General features: G+C 47.9%; 2 protein-coding genes and 1 long non-coding RNA gene across 5 annotated transcripts; 1 reads left to right on the top strand and 2 right to left on the bottom strand.

Moving 5' to 3' along the window:
- Positions 1-126: 126 nt before the first annotated feature.
- On the top strand, positions 127-10775 carry LOC309527721. 3 transcript variants are annotated; one of them, XR_014217293.1, is made up of 5 exons: positions 127-180; positions 4812-5039; positions 7275-7323; positions 10128-10242; positions 10677-10750. It is a non-coding gene; the product is annotated as an uncharacterized lncRNA (long non-coding RNA). The 3 variants fall into 3 exon arrangements; XR_014217294.1 differs by lacking the exons at positions 127-180; positions 7275-7323; positions 10128-10242; positions 10677-10750 and adding an exon at positions 216-710 and having other exon boundaries at positions 4812-4916; XR_014217295.1 differs by lacking the exons at positions 127-180; positions 4812-5039; positions 7275-7323 and having other exon boundaries at positions 9623-10176; positions 10677-10775.
- On the bottom strand, positions 5060-7170 carry LOC309527705 (taste receptor type 2 member 8-like). Its single transcript, XM_082214597.1, has one exon. It carries the CDS (start codon positions 6385-6387, stop codon positions 5485-5487), a length of 903 nt encoding a protein of 300 aa, XP_082070723.1. The 5' UTR covers positions 6388-7170; the 3' UTR covers positions 5060-5484.
- LOC309527704 (taste receptor type 2 member 1-like) lies at positions 10272-18369 on the bottom strand (the record flags this gene model as incomplete). The annotated part of the gene is made up of 2 exons (XM_082214596.1): positions 10272-11278; positions 17851-18369. The coding sequence occupies 2 exons, from the start codon at positions 18367-18369 to the stop codon at positions 10883-10885; spliced, it is 915 nt and encodes a 304-aa protein (XP_082070722.1). The 3' UTR covers positions 10272-10882.
- Between the last annotated feature and the right edge of the window lie 769 nt (positions 18370-19138).

The following is a 19138-nucleotide window of genomic DNA, read 5'->3' on the forward strand; positions in this document are numbered from 1 at the left end:
TACAGTGTACCAGACAGTTAAAATTGCCATTTCTGATGTCCGATTTTTGTCCATTTCTTATTTTGCATAGAGATTGCCCTGTGTAAAATGCAGAAGGGCATAACTGGCAGATGGCATATATCACATGAAGAGGAGAATCAATCCCTTATGTTGCTGATGGCATTATCAGGCCTGGGAAAGGTACTACACTCTAGTTTGGCCCTAAGAATTTTATTAATCCTTGTTATTGGTACTTTTCAGCACAGGAATAAGAAACCTGTGTGCCTAACAGAACAACACGGGGGGGGGGGGACACACCCCAAACCAATAACTTAAACACAATGCTCTCTGTTTGGCCAGTGTCAATGTCCTTAAGAATTGTTAAGTCTCTGTTTTTGGAAACGTCCTGGCAGCCGCCTGCTTGAGTTTGGGATTAACCAACACCAGAATGGCAACCTGCACAGGGGATTACATTAGTATCACTGCTACACACACTAAAATAACATACGTGGGTGTGTTTTTTACCCTGTCCAATTGGAAGCAAGGTCTCTGTCAGGCAAAAAGAGAGCATCAGAAGGGAGAGCACTTTTCCAGCTGCCTTGATGTGAGCTACTGTTTGGGGACTCTGAAAATTCAATCCTTTACCTGTCATCTTGCAGAAATGTCTAAAGCGTGAGGCTACAACCATGATGGAGCAAAGGAAAACCACAAGAAAGGGACAGCCAGAACCAGTAAGGGTGGGAAAGGGCTGAAAAATTCAGTCTGTCTTTCCTGTCACGTTTGTTACATTGTCTGGTATTTTTCTGTGGATTATTTTATAAATATTCTGCACTGCAAACGGGGGGGGGGGGCAGTGAGATGAGATCCCACAAGAAACCTGGTATCCTCTGCTTGCACCAAAGGAAGGAGGAGTGGGTGCTGTTCACTATCTTGATACAATAGAAGATGCAGAGCCAAGGATGTGAGCCAGAATCAAGAGAATGTGACAAAGGTTTTAAAAACAGAGCATTTGCGGCATTAAGTACTACCTAGTGAAAAATGGAACCATGAAACCTGTATAGCAGACACTGGACATACCCAATGCCGTAGTTGTTCGCTGACAGCAAGGTTCCTGCATTCAGCCCATTCAGTGATGATCACTACAACTATAAAGCCATTGGAGAGGGCCAAGTCCATTACAGCCACCAGAAACGCAATAATCTGGGAGAGAAGGCATATCTCTGGATTCTTGCAGACTGCTAGACTTTCACTAGCATTGAGATGGGGGGGGGTCCAAGTGAGGAAGCAGGTCTATAGTATACTTTCTCAATGGGTTGGGAACTATGTAAATGAACTATGCATCAAACTATGTAAATTCATGGGACTCTTGGTCTGCCCATTTCCATGGTGCTTCTAGATAGTATAGCGGTGTTGATGACAAACTATATTGAATGGCTTTGTATAAATCGAATTGGTGCTTCATCTTGGCGGTTATGTGGAACAAGAAATTTTGCCCAAGAGAACCCTGTTGGTGGTCTAGATTTTACTGCTCAGGTAAAGAATAGGAGGAACTGGAAATACTGCTGTTGAAACATGGAAGGACCACCCCTGGTGGTTACAATATGGGGTATCATAGGGCACTATTCTATCCCCATTGCTGGGAGCAGCCATTAGGACTTTGGGGGCCAGGTGCGATTTGTATGCTGATCCTCAGCTCCCTTTGTCCAGAAGTTCTGAATCAGGAGAAGCCATGTGGGCCCTGGGCTGATTCCTTGATACAGACTTGGGATGGATGAGGGGGGATAAGCTTGTTTGTATCCTGGCAAGATGGCTTTGATCTGTGGAACTGTCATGGTTACAGATGCCACATAATATCTGTTCAGTAGCTGTAAGAAATTGATCTTTTAATTTGGTAGCACCTAAACTGGAACTCCCTGCCTATTGATATCAGACATATGCCTTTGCTGTGCTCTTTCTGGTGCCTGCTTAAAATGTTCTGTATAGACATACAGAAGTTACAGTCGTACCTCCGTTTACGTAACCCTCTGGTTACGTAAACTTTGGGATGTGCGTGCGGCAAACCTGGAAGTATTTTACTGGGTTTTGCTGCGTGTGCATGCGCAGAAGTGGTCCTCAGGTTGTGGAAACCTCGGGATCCGACTGGACCTCCGGAACAGATCCCGCCCGCAACCGGAGGTACCACTGTACATGTGTTTTTCTCTTTTTCGCTACTGTTGATTTTAATTATATTATGACTGCTTTTAAATACATACAGTCATACCTTAGTTGTCAAATGGAAGTCCGTTTGACTTCCAAAAGCGTTAGACAACCAAGGCGCGGCTTCCGATTGGCAGCAGGAGCTTCCTGCACTCAATCAGAAGCTGCAGAAGCCGTGTTGGATGTTCAGGTTCCAAAGGACATTTGCAAACCGGAACAGTCACTTCCGGGTTTGTGGCGTTCAGGAGCCAAAACATTTGACTCCCGAGGCGTTCCAGAACCAAGGTACGACTGTACTTGTTCTTAAACTTTTTATTGAGAATTTTATTGTTTATATTTTTGTAACCAGTTAGAAGGATTGTGGGTTTTTTTACAGTCATGGGCACATAAATTTTGTTAAATAAAATAAACAGTAACTCCAGCTCTCCACTGACCCACAGTCTATTCATAACACAGAAAAAGCTGTAATACTGCAAAATGCTTTAGTTTCTTCTGTTAGTTTAGCCAAAAGACCTCATTGCCCGTGTCATTCCAAAGTAACATTTTTCACTTTGCTCAAGATTGTTGTTAATTTCTGAAGTATGTTTTTAAATTAAGGGACACAGACAGCCCAATCCTATGCAACCATGGAATTTAATCCTACTGTATTTAGTGGACTTACTCTAAAGTAAGCATGCACAGATTGTAGCCCTAATTGATCAGTTTACCTGTAAAAACATGATAGGTTTGGGTTTATTCAGTGCCTTAAAAAGCATAGAGATTTGCTTGGTGCTGTTTTCCAGAACAGAAAATGGAAAGATATGTATTTTATTAAGCAAAGCAGTAACTAATTCCATTCTATATTTGCATCACTGTATTTGCAACTGAGGATCAAATAGGCAAAGGACAGTACTTTTTATTAGATTTCTGAAACAGCTGGTTCTTGCACTGCCTCTGTGCTTCTGTTGCCCCATGAGATGTGCATAAATACCTTCATAAAGGGCAGGGAGAGAGAGAGAAATCAAACTAATGTGTAAGAAATATGTTGTGTTCTGAGCATGCAAGAACTGCAATCACACAAAATGTTGAGGGGAGACATTTGATGCACAAAAAAGCCACAAAAGCTTCTGGTAGTTGGTGTTTAACAACATCTGCAAGTAGTGGATGGTAGGGTAGCTTTCCAGGTGTCCAAATTGCCTAGTAAAGTTTGAAACGCTTGTGGTTGATGAAAAAGGAAATTATAAAGGTCTAGCCTTCCTATGGGCATGCAATATTCTACTGTTGGTCATCTGTCCCAGATGAGGGCATCGTGGAGAAGGGGACCAGTTGCCAAGGGGAAGTGGGAAGAAATCGGAGAACTCCAGGGAGGGAGAAGCTAAATCCATTTCATAGGACACTCTGGATATAGGGAGGGGAAAGTGTGGGACAGAAGTAGATGAAGAAGAAGACAAGGGGGAATTGAAGGAGATACAATAGGGCTTCATGATCCACATTAAGCCAATGTATGGATGGTGTGCCTATTGAACTTAATCTTGCTGGCAAGGTTGACGAATAAGAATTTGCATTGCAACTTACGATTTCTGCCATTATCTTCAGCCAAAACAGATTAAATAGTGCTTGTTTGATCGCTTGCTTCTTTCTTTCTTTCTTTCTTTCTTTCTTTCTTTTTCTTTACAGGGTACCTGATTTTGGTATAACAATTTCTAAAGTCAAAATCTGACCTTTGTCATATTACCCTTGTTATATTTTATTATCCTATAAACACACACACACACACACACACACATGGTCCAAGTATAACAGAGGGAATTTAAATTTTATGTGAGCAAAGTTTCAAGACTGGTATGCAAAATGTTTGGAAAAGGCAAGAACCATGACATAGTGCGAATTCAAAATGGAGGAATATGCAGTAATGGCAAAACTTATGAGTTTATACAAATGAAACAAGGAAGGCAAAAAGTAAGAGGCTTATTATTCAAGATAAGCAATTGCTAATGGATTGTTGGCATAATAAAGCACATCAGTAAATAATAAGACTTTTATTTGACATGCTGTAACAAACAAGAACAGTGAAAAGCCGTAAGGCAGAAAATAACAATAGTAATAGTAGTAGTAGTAGTAGTAATTAATAATAATTTATACCCCGCCCATCTGGCTGGGTTTCCCCAGCCACTCTGGGCAGCTTCCAACAAAACCTTAAGATACAATAATTCATAAAATATTAAAAGCTTCCCTAAACATTTTCCCCTCTAGAAAAAATGTATGTACAATTATTCTGAGCTGCAAGGGTGTGTTGGTGTGGTGACTGTAAAAAGTAAGGACATGAAATGTGTAAAACTTTGGACAGTGATAATTACATGGTTAACAGTGGTAATTTCCAAAACAATTTTTTATGAAGCAGATATCATGGCACTGTTAAGTACAAGGAATGGACAAGGAATTATTTCACTCAGTTCACTCCACAAATGATAGCACTGAAACTCTTGATATATTGTGATTCAATGGTTCATGTCGCAGTGTCCCTTTGAAGTTCCTTTGCTGTAGGATGGCAACTTTAAGGTTATTTACAGAGTGTCATAAAAGCATTCTGCCAAAGGCTTTTTGAATATTGCCATCTCTGATGTCAGACTTCTGTCCATTTCTTATTTTGCATATAGGCTGGTGTGTTTGTCCTGTGTAGAATGCAGAAAGGAGTTTCTGATGGCGGATATCACGTAAGAAGATTGCAGATATCACATTGGAAGATGAGGAGGTGAACAAACTCCTGATGTTGTGAACAGCATTCTAAGGCTGTGTAATAGTATTGCCAGAGTGAATTTGTAGACAGAGATGGCATCTGCGTCTGCCACAGGGGCTGCTCCCTGGTATACAGATCCCTGGCATAGGTATGTTGTTTCTTGGGAAGAGCTGTTCAAGAGCAGGAGGTGCCTGTAAACATCAAGTTCCTTTGTTTTTGTTTTGCTGTTTTCTAATCTCGGTCTCTCCTATGGCAATTCTTAGATGCCTTGACCAATGAGCCTGAAGGGATTTTAATGTTTCATTTTAAGAAAGGAAGTTGCTGACTTAGGGGGAGGAAGCAAGGCTGCTTGTGACTGGGGCAAGGTGGGGCAGGAGTCTTTAACCACTCATCACCCCCCATCCCAATCAGAACCACAGTGGGAGGAAATCTGCTGTTGGCATCAATAGGCCCTTTCTTCCCATGGCAAATGGCAGGCATGATAGGAGGGGTCAATTCCAGTTTGTGTGCTGGAGAAAACATGCACACTCTACTCCTGACCAGGCTTGGGCCCCCTGAGCTAGCTCTTCACAAAAGGCAACACCTAAGAATGGTTAAGGCTTTCTTCTTGGAAGCATCCTGGCAGCTGCCTGCTTCAGCTTGGGATTCACCAACACCAGGAGGGCAGCCTGCACAGGGGAGTACATTAGTATCATTGTTATACACACTGAAACAGCAACTATATCTTTGTTAATACAGCCAGTTATAAATAAGATCTTTGCCACGTAAAAAGAAATGGAAAGCACCAGCAGGAGGAGGACTGTCCCAGCTGCCTTCGTGTGAGCATCTGTTTGAAGGCTCCTAACATTGGATTCTTTCCCAGTCAGTTTGTAGACGTGTCTGTAGAGTGAGGCTACAACCATGATTGAGCAAGGAAAAACTATCAGGAACGGGCAGCCAACACCAGTAATCAAAAAGAAGACTTTGAAATTACCGGTAGTAGCAAAATCAACCTCTGTCTGGTCTTGCGTCATGTTTGTAATGCTTCCCTGGGGTTTAATATACGCACTCTGCAGTGCAAAGAAGGAAACAAGAAAGGAGATGGCTTGAGATCCCCCAAGAAGCCAAGGTATTATCCGTGATATCCTCAGCTTGCACCAAAGAAAAAGGGAGCAGTTGTTGTTAACGATCTTGAGATAATAGAAGAGGCAGAGCCAGGCAGTAAGCCAGAATCGGGAGAATGTGAGAAAGGTTCCAATGAAGTAGCATATTTGTAATATTAAGGGGCTGCTAAAGTCAGAGATTAAGTAGTACTTAATTAAATATGGAGACAGAACACCCGAGAAGCTGATATTGGACATACCTAGAGACAGAAGAAGTTGTTCTCTAGCATCAAGTTTCCTGCTTTTAGCCCACTCAGTGACTATCACTGCAACAATAAAGCCATTGGAGATGATCCCACCGATAGCCAGGACAGCTAGAGACGCCAGAAAGGCAATAAGTTGAGGAGAAGGCATCTCTCTGTATCCTTGCAGATTACTGTACCAGGTGATCCAAAGTTGCCCCACCGATCCAAAGTTGCCCCACTGAGATGCAGTGTGCAAGTGAGACAGAACATCTGCAGCATCTTTATGAATGACTGGGAAACTATGCAAATGAACTGTGAACCAAATTATAAATTAATGAGACTCTCTGGCTGCTCATTTCCATAATGCCTCTATCTGGCATAGTGGTGTGGACAGAAACTGTATCAGAGGGCTGCCTGTCACTCCACTTTGTATAAATGGGGGGGGCAGCTGCTCCATTTTGCCAGGCCCGTGAATAAGAAAGCTTGCCACAGGCAACCACTTTGCAGTGGCCCAGAGTTTATGTAAAGAATAGGAGGAGCTGGAAATTCCAGCTGGCTTGTTTGTCCTCAGACCCTCCTGCTTCTGGTTCCCAGGCCTCTGCAGCCTTTTCTTTTATTTGATCCCAGATTATAGGCAAATGCTTCTTCCTCAACAGCATGCCCCAAAGTAAAATCTATCTGCTGTTATTTCCAATGAAGTTTTCCTTTCCTTTGCCTGCTGCTAATTTCTTTAACCGCAGTACAGTATTTATTATTTTAAAAACATATCAATGCAAGCTCAAATTGCAGTCTGTAACAACCACAATAGCAGACTTAGCACATAGATCCAGCTGCACTCATTTTTCTATTGCACATTCTGCACTGCTGCACATTCTCCACTCCAGCTCTGCATGAACCCAGTATATTTATAATGTAGAACCTATTTTTAATACTACCCAGTACTTTTATTTCTTCTGCCTAGTTTTTCCAAAAGACCTTACTGTGTGTGTGATTCAGTTACCATTTTGACTGCACTGTTGCCATGCCAAAGATCTAAACTTTTGGATCTTTAAACAGAGGGACATGTCCAGCCCAATCCTACTATATTCAGTGGCCTTTCTCTAAGGTTAGTGCACCTGCGATTGCATTCCTGATTGGTAGGTTTACTTGCAAATCATGATAGGATTGTGGATTTTTTAGTGCCTTAAAAAGCACAGATTTGCTTGCTGGTCCTGTTTTCCAGAGCGGGAAATGCAAAGATGTGTATTTAATTTAGCACATTGGTAACTGGATCTGTTTGCCTATTTGATCCTCAGCTGTAATTATAGCAATGCAAATAGCAAAGGACAGCATCTTTTATTAGGGTCTGTAAAATGTCTAATTCTTGCACCGCATCTGTGCTTCCATCACACTTTGAGCGCGCTCTGGATCTCAACCTTCATAAAGGGCAGAGAGAGGAAGAGAAATGCCACGTAACACATTAAGAGAAATGTGGTGCTTTGAGTGATCAAAGTTGGTTCCAGTAATATTTTCAGGCAGGAGCTGACAACATGGGGTAAGACAGACTTGCCTCTCAGGGTCCCTCTAGGTTGCTGCAAGAGAGGGAAGCAAGGTAGCAGAGATCTCAGCGTAGTCCTCCCTGTGGCTTGGGTGCATCAACCTCCTCACCCGAATTGCCTTGCTCATCTCTTCTCCCTCTCAGTAATAAGCATGGACCTCGGACTTGGGAAGTGAGGAAAGCAAGACTGCCCAATCCCACCAACAGCTGCTGTCTGCAGGACATTAGGTTACCTCTACATTAACTTATTTCACTTGGCCGTTCAGATGTTGTTGACCACAACTCCCATCATCCCTCACTAGGAGGACCAATGGTGAGGGAAGATGGAAATTGTAGTTCAAAAACAGCTGGAGACCCAGGTTTGGGAAACTCTGATCAACCCCCAGCGATGCAGGAATCTTTCACCCAATGAGGGGCTTGAACCCACGATCCTGAGATTAAGAGCCTTATGCTCTACTGACTGAGCTATCTCTAAGGAAATTTATTAAATGAACAGGTGTAAGAAAACAGGACCTACGTTCTATCCTGTTTGCAGTGTGGGCAGGCAGGCATGATACAAAGGCAAAACATCCCTAAGACAGGCAAATAGAATTCAAATCCTATAGAGATGTATGATAAAAGTGACTAACAAATTTAATAATAATAATAAATAACAACAACAACAACAATAATAACAATAATAATAATATCATCTTAGGGAGAAAGTAACTTACAGAGATGATACCTTTGATTTTTGAAACATCTAATTCTGACATTGCCTCTGTGCATCAATTGCCCCTCAATATCAGATAAGCAGCTTCATAAAGGGAAGGGAGGGGGAAGCAAACTAACATAATAAATATGTTGTGTTTGGGGCACACAGGAAATGCTATCAGACACAATATTGTGGGGAGACATAGATGCACAGAGGCTGATCCAACCCAATAATAATAATAATAATAATAATAATAATAATAATAATAATAATAATAATAATAATAATAATTTATTATTTATACCCAGCCCATCTGGCTGGGCTTCCCCAGCCATGCTGGGCAGCTTCCAACCAAATATTAAAATACAGTAATAAATCAGACATTAAAAGCTTCCCTAAACAGGGCTGCCTTCAGATGTCTTCTAAAAGTTTGGTTGTTGTTCTCTTTGAGATCTGGTGGGAGGGCATTCCACAGGGCTGGTGCCACTACCGAGAAGGCCCTCTGCCTGGTTCCCTGTAACTTGGCTTCTTGCAGTGAGGGAACTGCCAGAAGGCCCTCAGCACTGGACCTCAGTGTCCGGGCTGAATGATGGGGGTGGAGACGCTCCTTCAGGTATACTGGACCGAGGCCATTTAGGGCTTTAAAGGTTAGCACCAACACTTTGAATTGTTTTTGGAAACGTACCCAAGAATCAAGAATATAAGTGTGCCATACGATCAAAAATTTCTGACTCCATCATGTAGCAGCCAAGCAGCTGTTCCTAGCAGCCACAGACAGTCCACAAAAGTGATAGCCTACCCATTCTGTCCAGTTAATAGCCATTGGCAGACCTGTCCTTCACTGAAGCATTCATCCCCTTCTGAGATCCAGAGGGAGAGCAGGTGACTCTGAGGAAGGAGCAGGTCATGGTAGGAACTCAGAGGGAGGTGAAGCTGTGATGGAGACAGACTTTAGTGTCCTTACAAAGAAGATGAGACTGAATGGAGTTCAAGGAAGGAAGGAAGGAAGGAAGGAAGGGTATGTGGGAGTCTTAACTCATCATAGTCCACAGGAATTGAAAATGTATGAATATGTTGTTTCATGAGGGTGAAAGAAGGGAGGCAATAAAGTAACAGGGTTTTTTTTCAGGATCAGAAAATGTTTATTGCCTCCTGACATAATAAGGTACATACTACAAGATATAATTAGGCTTTTATTTTACATCATGTAAAAACAAATAAGAATGGTGAAGAGACTCAAGGCTAGCACATTTATGCATGTTGTCCTGGAGTTGCCAGTACAAATATACATCTGGGTGTGGGCAATCATTAAAAAAAAACAAGGTCAAAGGGAAATGAAAACTTCAGCCAGTGATAATTACATAGTTAACAGTGGTAATTTCCAAAACCCTTTTTTAAATGTGGATATCATGGCACCGTTAAGCACATGGAATGTGTGAGGAGTTCTTTGTGTCAGTTCAGTTCATAAATAATATCGGTGAAAACTCCTGATGTAATTCAGTGGTTTCATGTCCCAGTGTCTCTTTTGAAGTTCCTTTGCTGCAGGATAGCTATTTTCAGGTTATTTACACTGTGTCCTAGGACCTAGAAGGTTTCAGTGTTCCGCCACTTCCTTTTGAATATTGAGATTTTTGACATCAGATTTTTGTCCATTTTGTATCTCATTCCTCCTCTATAGAAAGCAAAAGGGGAGTGCTGGCAGATGATGGCAGACATCATGTTGGAAGGTGAGCAGGTGAACAATCCCCTGAGGTTTGGGATGGCATCATTAACCCTGAAACACTTTTCCCAGAGTAAGTCTGTGGACAGCGTCTGCGTTCCCCATCTCCATAGCCCTGTCATGGGCATGTTGTTCTTTGGGAAGAGCTGTTTTGGATCAGGAGATGTCTGTGAGGATGTATAAGTCAACAGCCAAGGCGTGTGAGAGGGAAGTGTCATTCTCCAGACTTGGGTGTCGATAACTGATGAAATGTGTGAGTGATTTCATTTGGGGGCTGTAAGTGGCATCTGCTTTGTCTTGCTGTATTAGATGAGCCTTGTACTTTGAGGAATACCTGGTGTAAGTTGTTCAGCAGTGAGTCCTTATCCCGTGATCCTGAAGAGATGTAGCAGGCTTGATTTTAAGAAAGTAGCTGCCCTGCGGAGTGGGTGGGGAGAGAAGGCTGGCTGTGACTGTGGCAAGGAGGGCAGGGGACTTTAACCATTAATCCTTCCTTTTCCCGATCAGAATCGCAGTGGCAGGATAGCACTGACTGGAACCAAGAGGGGCTTTCCCAGCATTGCAAATAGCAGCCATGATAGGAGCAGGACAATGCTGATTGAAAACATGAGAGCAAACAAAGTGTTACAGTCCTTTCTCCCCTTCACACCCTACGCTTGACCAGGCTTGGGGCCCCTGAGCCAGCTCTTTTTACAAAATGCAACATCAAAGAATTATGAAGGCTTTGGTCTTGGAAGCATGCTGGCAGCTGCCTGCTTGAGCTTAGGATTCACCGACACCAGGATGGCAGCCTGCACAGGGGAATATGATATTATAACTGTTACACACACTGAAGTAGCAAATATGCTTTTTCCAGCTTGTCCAGTTATAAACAAGGTCTCTGCCACATAAAAAAAAATGGAAAGAATCAGGAGGAAGAGCACTGTTCCAGCTGCCTTGACGTGGGCTTCTGTTTGAGGGCTCCTAAATTTGGATTCTTTACCTGTCATCTGGCAGACATGCCTACAGAGTGAGGTTACAACCAGGATGGAGCAAAGGAAAACTATAAGAAAGGGACAGACAGTATGACCAATTAGAAGCAAGCCTTCAAGAAAGCAGACAAGCTTATTCTCTGTTGTCAGAGCTGCTACCAGGTCCCAGCTCACATAGGACCACGCCACACAGCGTCCACTTTAAAAGAGTCTTTATTGAGTTACAGGTTTCATTTCCGAACTGCAGCGTGCAGCTCTACACCTTCTGCCCTAGGTCGGCGAAGACCCATCTGAGTCCCCGCCTCTTGCACACCAGCTTAATACCCTAGCCTTGCTCCACCTCCTTCGCCTCTCCCTACGTCTCTGGGTCCTTCTGCCCCCCTGGGACTCCTCCCTTCTACTCTCCTCTGACGCTGACCCCCCTGATCCTTCCGCTTCCTTTCGGCGGGCTTTGGGACCTGGCTCACTCTCTGGGCTGCTTACTGCTCCAGCTTCCGCTGCATTTGAACTTGGCGCGCGCGCCCAACTCTCTACTTTCCTCTTGACCGTTGCCTCGCTCTCTGAGGAGGGCGTGACCACCCCTGACTCGTGCCCTCCCTCCTGCTGACGGCCTCCGGAACCCGATGCCTGGCTGCCTTCCTCCCTGCTGCTCTCAGTCTTGAGCGTGGGTCCCGACTTCCAGCTGCTGCTCTCTGAATCTCCTCTGTTCCCTTCCTCCTGGGGTGTCCCCCCGGATCCCCCCCTTGCTCTGCTCACTGGGGCTCCCTTTTGGGAGTCCTCTGACTCACTGCTTAGGCTTGGAGATCTCGGGTCGTCATCATCACTCATTCTCCCTTCGGCTTCCTCCCCCTCGCTCTCTGTTTCCACCCTTCTCTGCGTCTCTGCTTCTGAACCCCTGACATCCATCCCCCCCTCGAAGCCCCCCCTTCCCCCCTCCCCGCTGTCAGGTGTGGGTGCTGGGTGCTCCATCATCATGGGAGGGAATGCTGGATACAGGTCGCTCCCCGTGGGTGGCCGCCAACTGAAGACCTCCGAGTCTTCCCCCTCGCGGTCGTCGACGTTGACTTGTTGCTCTTCCATCTCTGTACCGCCGTGCTCGAACCCGAGGTCCTCCCCGAACACGTCCATGTCAGTCTCTGCGTCGGTCGCTCGACCTGGCATCTCCAGCCACTTCCTGCGCCATTGCTCCTCTGGTCGATCGTCCCACCAATACGAGTTGCCTGATGCCGAACCTGCCGGTGAACCTTCTGGGGAACGGGTGCTCCGTGCGGGTTCCCCTTCTGAGTCGAATCCATGGAACGTGCTGGAAGAAAGTGTGGGTGTGAACAACCAGTCGTCGAAGAAGCTCGCTGGCATGGGTTTGTGTGGGAAGAGGGCATGAAACTCGTCCTTGAGCAGGGGTTCCTCCAAAGCGTAGTCTGGTACCCAGCTATTGGCGCTGGCCCGGGTGCCCTCTCTGGCTAAGAGGTATTCGACTCCCCCTTCCCCCCATCTGGAGTCCAAAATCTCCGTGACCTCGTTGATGTGGTCCTGGTGCTTCACCCCCCGCGTCTCCGTCCGTTCCCGGAGCGGACTTGGCGCCGTCCCTGGCTCCTGGAACCTGTGAGGTGCCTTGTAGGGAGTGAGCACCGACCTGTGGAACACCGGATGCATTCTGGAACCCTCCGGCAGCGCCAGTCGGAAGGCTACCGGGTTGATCTGCGCTTCGACTTGGTACGGACCGATCTGCTTGTGCCCCAACTTCTTCTTGGCAAGTGACCTGGTCGGCACTGCGTGGGCTGCCAACCAGACCCAGTCACCCACTTGGATCACTTCGCCAACCCGCCTGTGCTTGTCAGCTTGCACCTTGTAGGCGTGCTTAGCTAGCTCCAGCTGCCGTCTGAGTTGATCGTGGACCGCCTGCAGCTCTGACGCGAACGCGTCCGCCGTCTGTGGTTCTCCTTCCCCCACTCTCTCCAGTCCCGGGAAGGTTCTGGGATGCCTCCCATTGTTGGCAAAGAACGGCGTCACTCCTGTGGACACGTGCTTCGTGTTGTTGTAAGCGAACTCGGCTAGCGGCAGGTAATCCACCCACGTCGCAGGCTGTTGATTGGCATAGCATCTCAGGTACTGCTGCATGATGGCATTGACCCTCTCTGCTTGCCCGTTGGTCTGCGGGTGTCTTGCTGATGCCAGATTGACCTTGACATTTAGAAAACCCATCAGCTTCTGCCAGAAAGACGAGATGAACTGGCGTCCGCGGTCGGACAGGATAGACCGTGGCAGGCCATGCACTTTGAACACGTGATCTATGAACAGTTTGGCGGTTTGTTCCGCCGTGGCCACCTTCGCACACGGAATGAAATGTGCCATCTTGGTGAACAAGTCCACCACCACCAGCACAGCTGTCTTGCCTCTCGAGCTGGGTAAATCCGTCACAAAGTCCAGGGCCACCCTCTCCCACGGTTCAAACGGCGTTTGTAGCGGTTCTAACAGTCCCGCCGGTGGTCTGTGTACCGGCTTGGCCCTCTGGCAGGTGTCGCACCTCGCGACGTAGTCCGCGACCTCCCCTCTCAGCCTGGGCCACCAGAAGTCTCTCGCGACTAATTCCATCGTTTTCTCTGTGCCAAAGTGACCGGCCGTGGGTGCGTCGTGCAACTGTTGCAGTACCTTGGCGCGAAGGTCGTCTCCTGGTACATAGACAGCTCCTTTGCGTAGGAGCAAGCCGTCCCGCACCTGGAACTCGTCCGTGGTAGCCGTGCCTCTGAGCAGTTCCGCCATCTTGTCTTGCGCGAATGAGTCGTCCCGCAATGCACGTCGCACCGCATCCAGGTCTACTGTAGCTGAGGCACACGCCCACGCCGTCGGTGCGAAGATGTGCATGGCCGCCGCTGGCGTCACCTCTTCTAGGTATTGCGGTTTTCGGGACAGTGCATCCGCCATGATGTTGGTGTCTCCTGGGACGTACTCTATTCGGAAATTGAAGTCAGCAAAGAACTCCGCCCAACGTATCTGCCTCTGGTTCAGGAACTGAGCCGTGCGCCAGTGCTCCAGATTCTTGTGGTCCGTGCAGACCTGCACCGTGTGCTTGGCGCCGATTAGGAAGTGCCTCCACGCCTTGAAAGCTGCATGAATGGCCAGCAACTCCCTGTCCCAGATGGTGTAGTTCTGCTCCGACTTGCTGAGCTTTCTGGAGTAGAACGCTCCCGGCCGCCACACCCCCTGCGGGTCTCGCTGCAGCAGGACAGCTCCCACGGCTCTGTCTGACGCGTCTGTCTCTACCCTCAACGGTTTACTGGGGTCGATATGCAGCAGTTGCTTCTCCGATGCGAAGAGATGCTTGAGCGCTTGAAAGGACTGTTCCGCCTGCTCCGTCCAGATGAATTTCTTTTTTTTGGAGCTGAGCGTGTCCGTAATTGCTGCCGTCTGCATCGCGAACCCCTTGATAAACTTGCGATAGAAGTTGGCGAAGCCGACAAACCGCTGGACCTCCTTCCGGTTGCGCGGGCTCTTCCAATCCAATACCGCACGAACCTTGGTGCTGTCCATGGCTATCCCCTTGTCCGACAACTTGTATCCCAGGAAATCCACCTCCTTCGTGTCGAACTGGCACTTCTCCAGCTTGGCGTACAGTCTATGTTGTTGCAACCTGCTGAGCACCTCCCTCACGTCTCGGTCGTGAGCTTGCTGCGAGTCAGAGAAAATCAGGATGTCATCCAGGAAGCAGACGCATGTCTTGTAGAGGAGTCCCTCCAACACGTGATGCATAAAAGCTTGAAAACAGTGAGAGCCATTTTGTAATCCAAAGGGCATAACTCTGTATTCGTAGGTGCCCAGCGGTGTGAACATGGCCGTCTTCCACTCATCGCCCTCCCGCATGCGGATGAGATTGTACGCCCCTCGCAGGTCCAACTTGGTGAACACGCGTCCCTTGCGCACCGTCGCGAGGAGGTCGTCAATCCTGGGCATGGGGTAATCAGACGGTTTGGTCATCTGGTTCAAAAGGCGGTAGTCCACAACGAGTCTTTTTTGGGGCGTGTCTTTCTTTTTCACGAAGAAAACGGGACTGCCCCCCACTGCCTTGGACTCTCTGATGAAGCCACGCTCCAGATTATGCTCGATGAACTGTTTGAGTTCCTGCATTTCATCTTCAGACATGGAGTATAGCCGCCCCTTCGGCAGCGTCGCCCCCGGTAGGAGGTCAATCTTGCAGTCATATGGCCGGTGAGGGGGTAGCTTGTCCGCCTCCTTCTCGCAGAAGACCTCCAAAAAGCTCGCGTATTTGTGGGGGACCGCTTGCAACGTTCCCAACTGCAGTTGTGATTCCTCCTCCTCTCCCTCCCGACGGGGCAGGATGCAGTGTTCTGCGCAATAAGAGGAGCCGAAGATCAGTTGTCTCTGGTACCAAGCCAGTGTCGGACTGTGCCTGTCCAGCCAACTCATGCCCAACACAATGGGCGTGTCCGACAGTTGGGTGACATTAAAACTGATGACTTCCCTGTGGTTGCCAAGGCGCATCACCATCGGTGGCGTCTGCTTCACCACCTGCCCCCCTAGCAACTCTCTGCCATCCACTGTGACGACTTGCAGGGGCAGAGTGGCAGGCAATAGCTGTATAGCGTGCTGCTCCACAAAGCTCTGCGCTATAAAGTCTGCGTTGCTTCCAGAATCCACAGAAAGCGGCACTTCGATAGTGACGCCGTCGGGTAGCTGGAGAGACGCTGTGAGCTGCACTACTGGTTTGGGTGGGAGGGGATCCGTGGGTTGCAATATCGCTGGGGACTGCTTCACAGATGCGTCTGGCTGGGCCCCAGTGCCTCCGTCTCCAGCCAGACATCGTCGTTTCCCTGCTGTGGTTCTCCTTGCTGCGTTGCTGCAGTCACCATTGCTGAGGCTGCAGTGTGCTTGTGGAGCCTCCGGGGACACTCCTTCGCCAAATGGCCTGGATCCTCGCAGATGTAACACTTCCTGTTCCCTCTAGGAGGCTTCGCTTTCACTGCTGCCGGTGCTAGGGCTCTGGCTGCTGACTGAGCCCTTGCACCTCCAACCTCCATCGGTTCCCCTCCCCCTCCTGGCGGAGGTGTGGATTGCGCACGCGCTGCTTCCCTCGGAACGAAAGAGAAACTTCTCACTGCTTCGCGCCCTCCACGTCCTTCATCTCTGCACCATGGACGTTCTTCCAGCCTCACCCCCACAGTCAGCGCCCTTTGGACCACCTCCTGCGTGCTTCGGGGCCTCTCCCCCCTTGCAATTTCATCCTTAACCGCAGAACTTAGACCCTCCCAGAAGAGGTCTCTGACAGGGGGCGAATCCCGATCCCATTCTAAAGCACTGACCAGCGCAAAAAATCGGGCGTGATACTGCCGGACGCTCGCCCTCCCTTGTTTTAGTCCATGAATCTCCCGTCTGGCAAGATCCACATCAATAGTAGACAAAAAACACGCATCCATCGCTTTGATAAAGGCATCTGCATTCTGAAGCGCCGGATCTTTATCCCTCCACAAATTGCGCAGCCAGGCTTTGGCATCCCCATGCAAATGGGACAATATGAACCCCACCTTCTCTTCCTCATCTCTAAAGTCTTTTGCCAGCAGTTGCAGTGCGCACATTACGTCTGCTCTAAAATTAGGGTACTGTTGCAAAGTCCCATCGAAGTGAGCCACAAGCCCTCCTGCTCTCCGTGCCAATCCCACGCCCTCCGGTCTGGGTCCCGGTTGCCCTTGCTTAACAAGCATTTCAAACCTGGCGTGTAGGTCTCTGTAGGCGGCTGTAGTCTCCTCCTCCCGTTTCTTGGAAGCCAATACCTCTGAGGACAACTGGGTCACTGCCTCTTGCAGCGCGGAGATCCTCTGTTCTTCCGTCATCTTGCTAACCTTTGTGAGCTTGCTTACAGACACCCCTCTTCCTCCCCTAGCGGCTTCTGCTCCCGCTGCGAGGTTTCAGGTTTCTGAAGCTTTGATGCAGATGGGTCTTACTGTCAGAGCTGCTACCAGGTCCCAGCTCACATAGGACCACGCCACACAGCGTCCACTTTAAAAGAGTCTTTATTGAGTTACAGGTTTCATTTCCGAACTGCAGCGTGCAGCTCTACACCTTCTGCCCTAGGTCGGCGAAGACCCATCTGAGTCCCCGCCTCTTGCACACCAGCTTAATACCCTAGCCTTGCTCCACCTCCTTCGCCTCTCCCTACGTCTCTGGGTCCTTCTGCCCCCCTGGGACTCCTCCCTTCTACTCTCCTCTGACGCTGAACCCCCTGATCCTTCCGCTTCCTTTCGGCGGGCTTTGGGACCTGGCTCACTCTCTGGGCTGCTTACTGCTCCAGCTTCCGCTGCATTTGAACTTGGCGCGCGCGCCCAACTCTCTACTTTCCTCTTGACCGTTGCCTCGCTCTCTGAGGAGGGCGTGACCACCCCTGACTCGTGCCCTCCCTCCTGCTGACGGCCTCCGGAACCCGATGCCTGGCTGCCTTCCTCCCTGCTGCTCTCAGTCTTGAGCGTGGGTCCCGACTTCCAGCTGCTGCTCTCTGAATCTCCTCTGTTCCCTTCCTCCTGGGGTGTCCCCCCGGATCCCCCCCTTGCTCTGCTCACTGGGGCTCCCTTTTGGGAGTCCTCTGACTCACTGCTTAGGCTTGGAGATCTCGGGTCGTCATCATCACTCATTCTCCCTTCGGCTTCCTCCCCCTCGCTCTCTGTTTCCACCCTTCTCTGCGTCTCTGCTTCTGAACCCCTGACATCTGTCTTCCCTTGTGTCATGTTTGCATTGTTGACTGTTGCATTGCTCATGAGAGAATTGCACTGCTCATTTTGAATTGCAATGAAGGACGCAAAAAACGTGATGAGAAGAGAGCCCCCAAGAAGCCAGGGCACCAGGCGCGATATCCTCAGCTTGCACCACAGGAAGAGGCAGTGTGTGCTGTTCACTATCTTGACGCAATAGAAGACACAGAGCCAGGCAATGACCCAGAGTCGGGAGAATAGGCCAAAGGCTAAAAAGTAGTAATAGACGCCAAATATTATGCCGTCGCTGGTTTCAGGCTTTAACCCGTATCTAATTAAAAATGCAGTCAGAGTAAGTGTGAAGAAGATATTGCACGTACCCATGGATAGAATAAGTTGCTCCCTAGCCGCGAGGGTCTTGCATTTAGCCCATTCAATGACTATCACTGCAACTACAAAGCCATTGGAGACGAGCCCACCGAGGGCCAAGTCAATTAAAGCCACCAGAAAGGTAATGATCTGGGAAGAAGGCATCTCTCCGGATCCTTTCAGACTGCTGTACAGGTAAGACTTTCAGCAACCAAAATTGTTGAGCTAAAGTGGAGAGAGTGAGTGAGTTAGCAGGGCTGCGGCATACTTTTAAATAGGCTGGGGACCATGCAAACGAACCATGTGGCGGACTATGTAAATGAATGGGATTTTCAGGCTCCTCCTTTCCTTACTGCTGCTATCTCACATAATGGTGTTGATACACTATACCAAAGGGCCTCCTGCCAAAAGTGTCTTGAGTGAGGGTGGTACTCCTTTTGGGTGGTTTTGAGAATAAGAAAGTTAGTGGCCCAGACTCTACTTACTACTCAGGCAATAAATAGCAGTAGCTGGAAATTCTGCTGTTGGCACCTGGAAGAAACCACCTTGCCTTCAGACTCTCTTCAGCCCACACTTTTTATTGGTTCCACTTTAAAAGCAAGTTCTGTTTCCTTAACAGTGTTAGTTTGCATCTCCAAACTAAAAGCCTTATGCAGTCCTTTGTAGCTGGTCATTCCTTTCGTAGCTCCACCCCCAATACACTATTTCTTCTTTAAAAGCAGATGTGAGATTTTCTATGCAAGATCAAAATCCAGCATGTGAGAATCAAAACAGCAGTTACCGGTAGTTCAGAGATCCACCACCACTCATTTACTCATTGCACAAGATGCCTTTCTGCTGCTGCTTAAATCCACACCAGCACTACACCCATCCAAAGCTTATTTTATAATGAATGATTTTAGAATGTTGTACTATTTTATTGTTGTCAGCAGAC

The sequence above is a fragment of the Podarcis vaucheri genome (genome assembly GCF_965113315.1).
Source record: "Podarcis vaucheri genome assembly, chromosome: 2".
In the NCBI taxonomy this organism is placed as follows: Eukaryota; Metazoa; Chordata; class Lepidosauria; order Squamata; family Lacertidae; genus Podarcis; species Podarcis vaucheri.

What these genes read in the sequence shown, in the direction of transcription:
- LOC309527705 (XM_082214597.1), bottom strand. Translation starts at nt 6,387, where the DNA reads ATGCCTTCTCCTCAACTTATTGCCTTTCTGGCGTCTCTAGCTGTCCTG.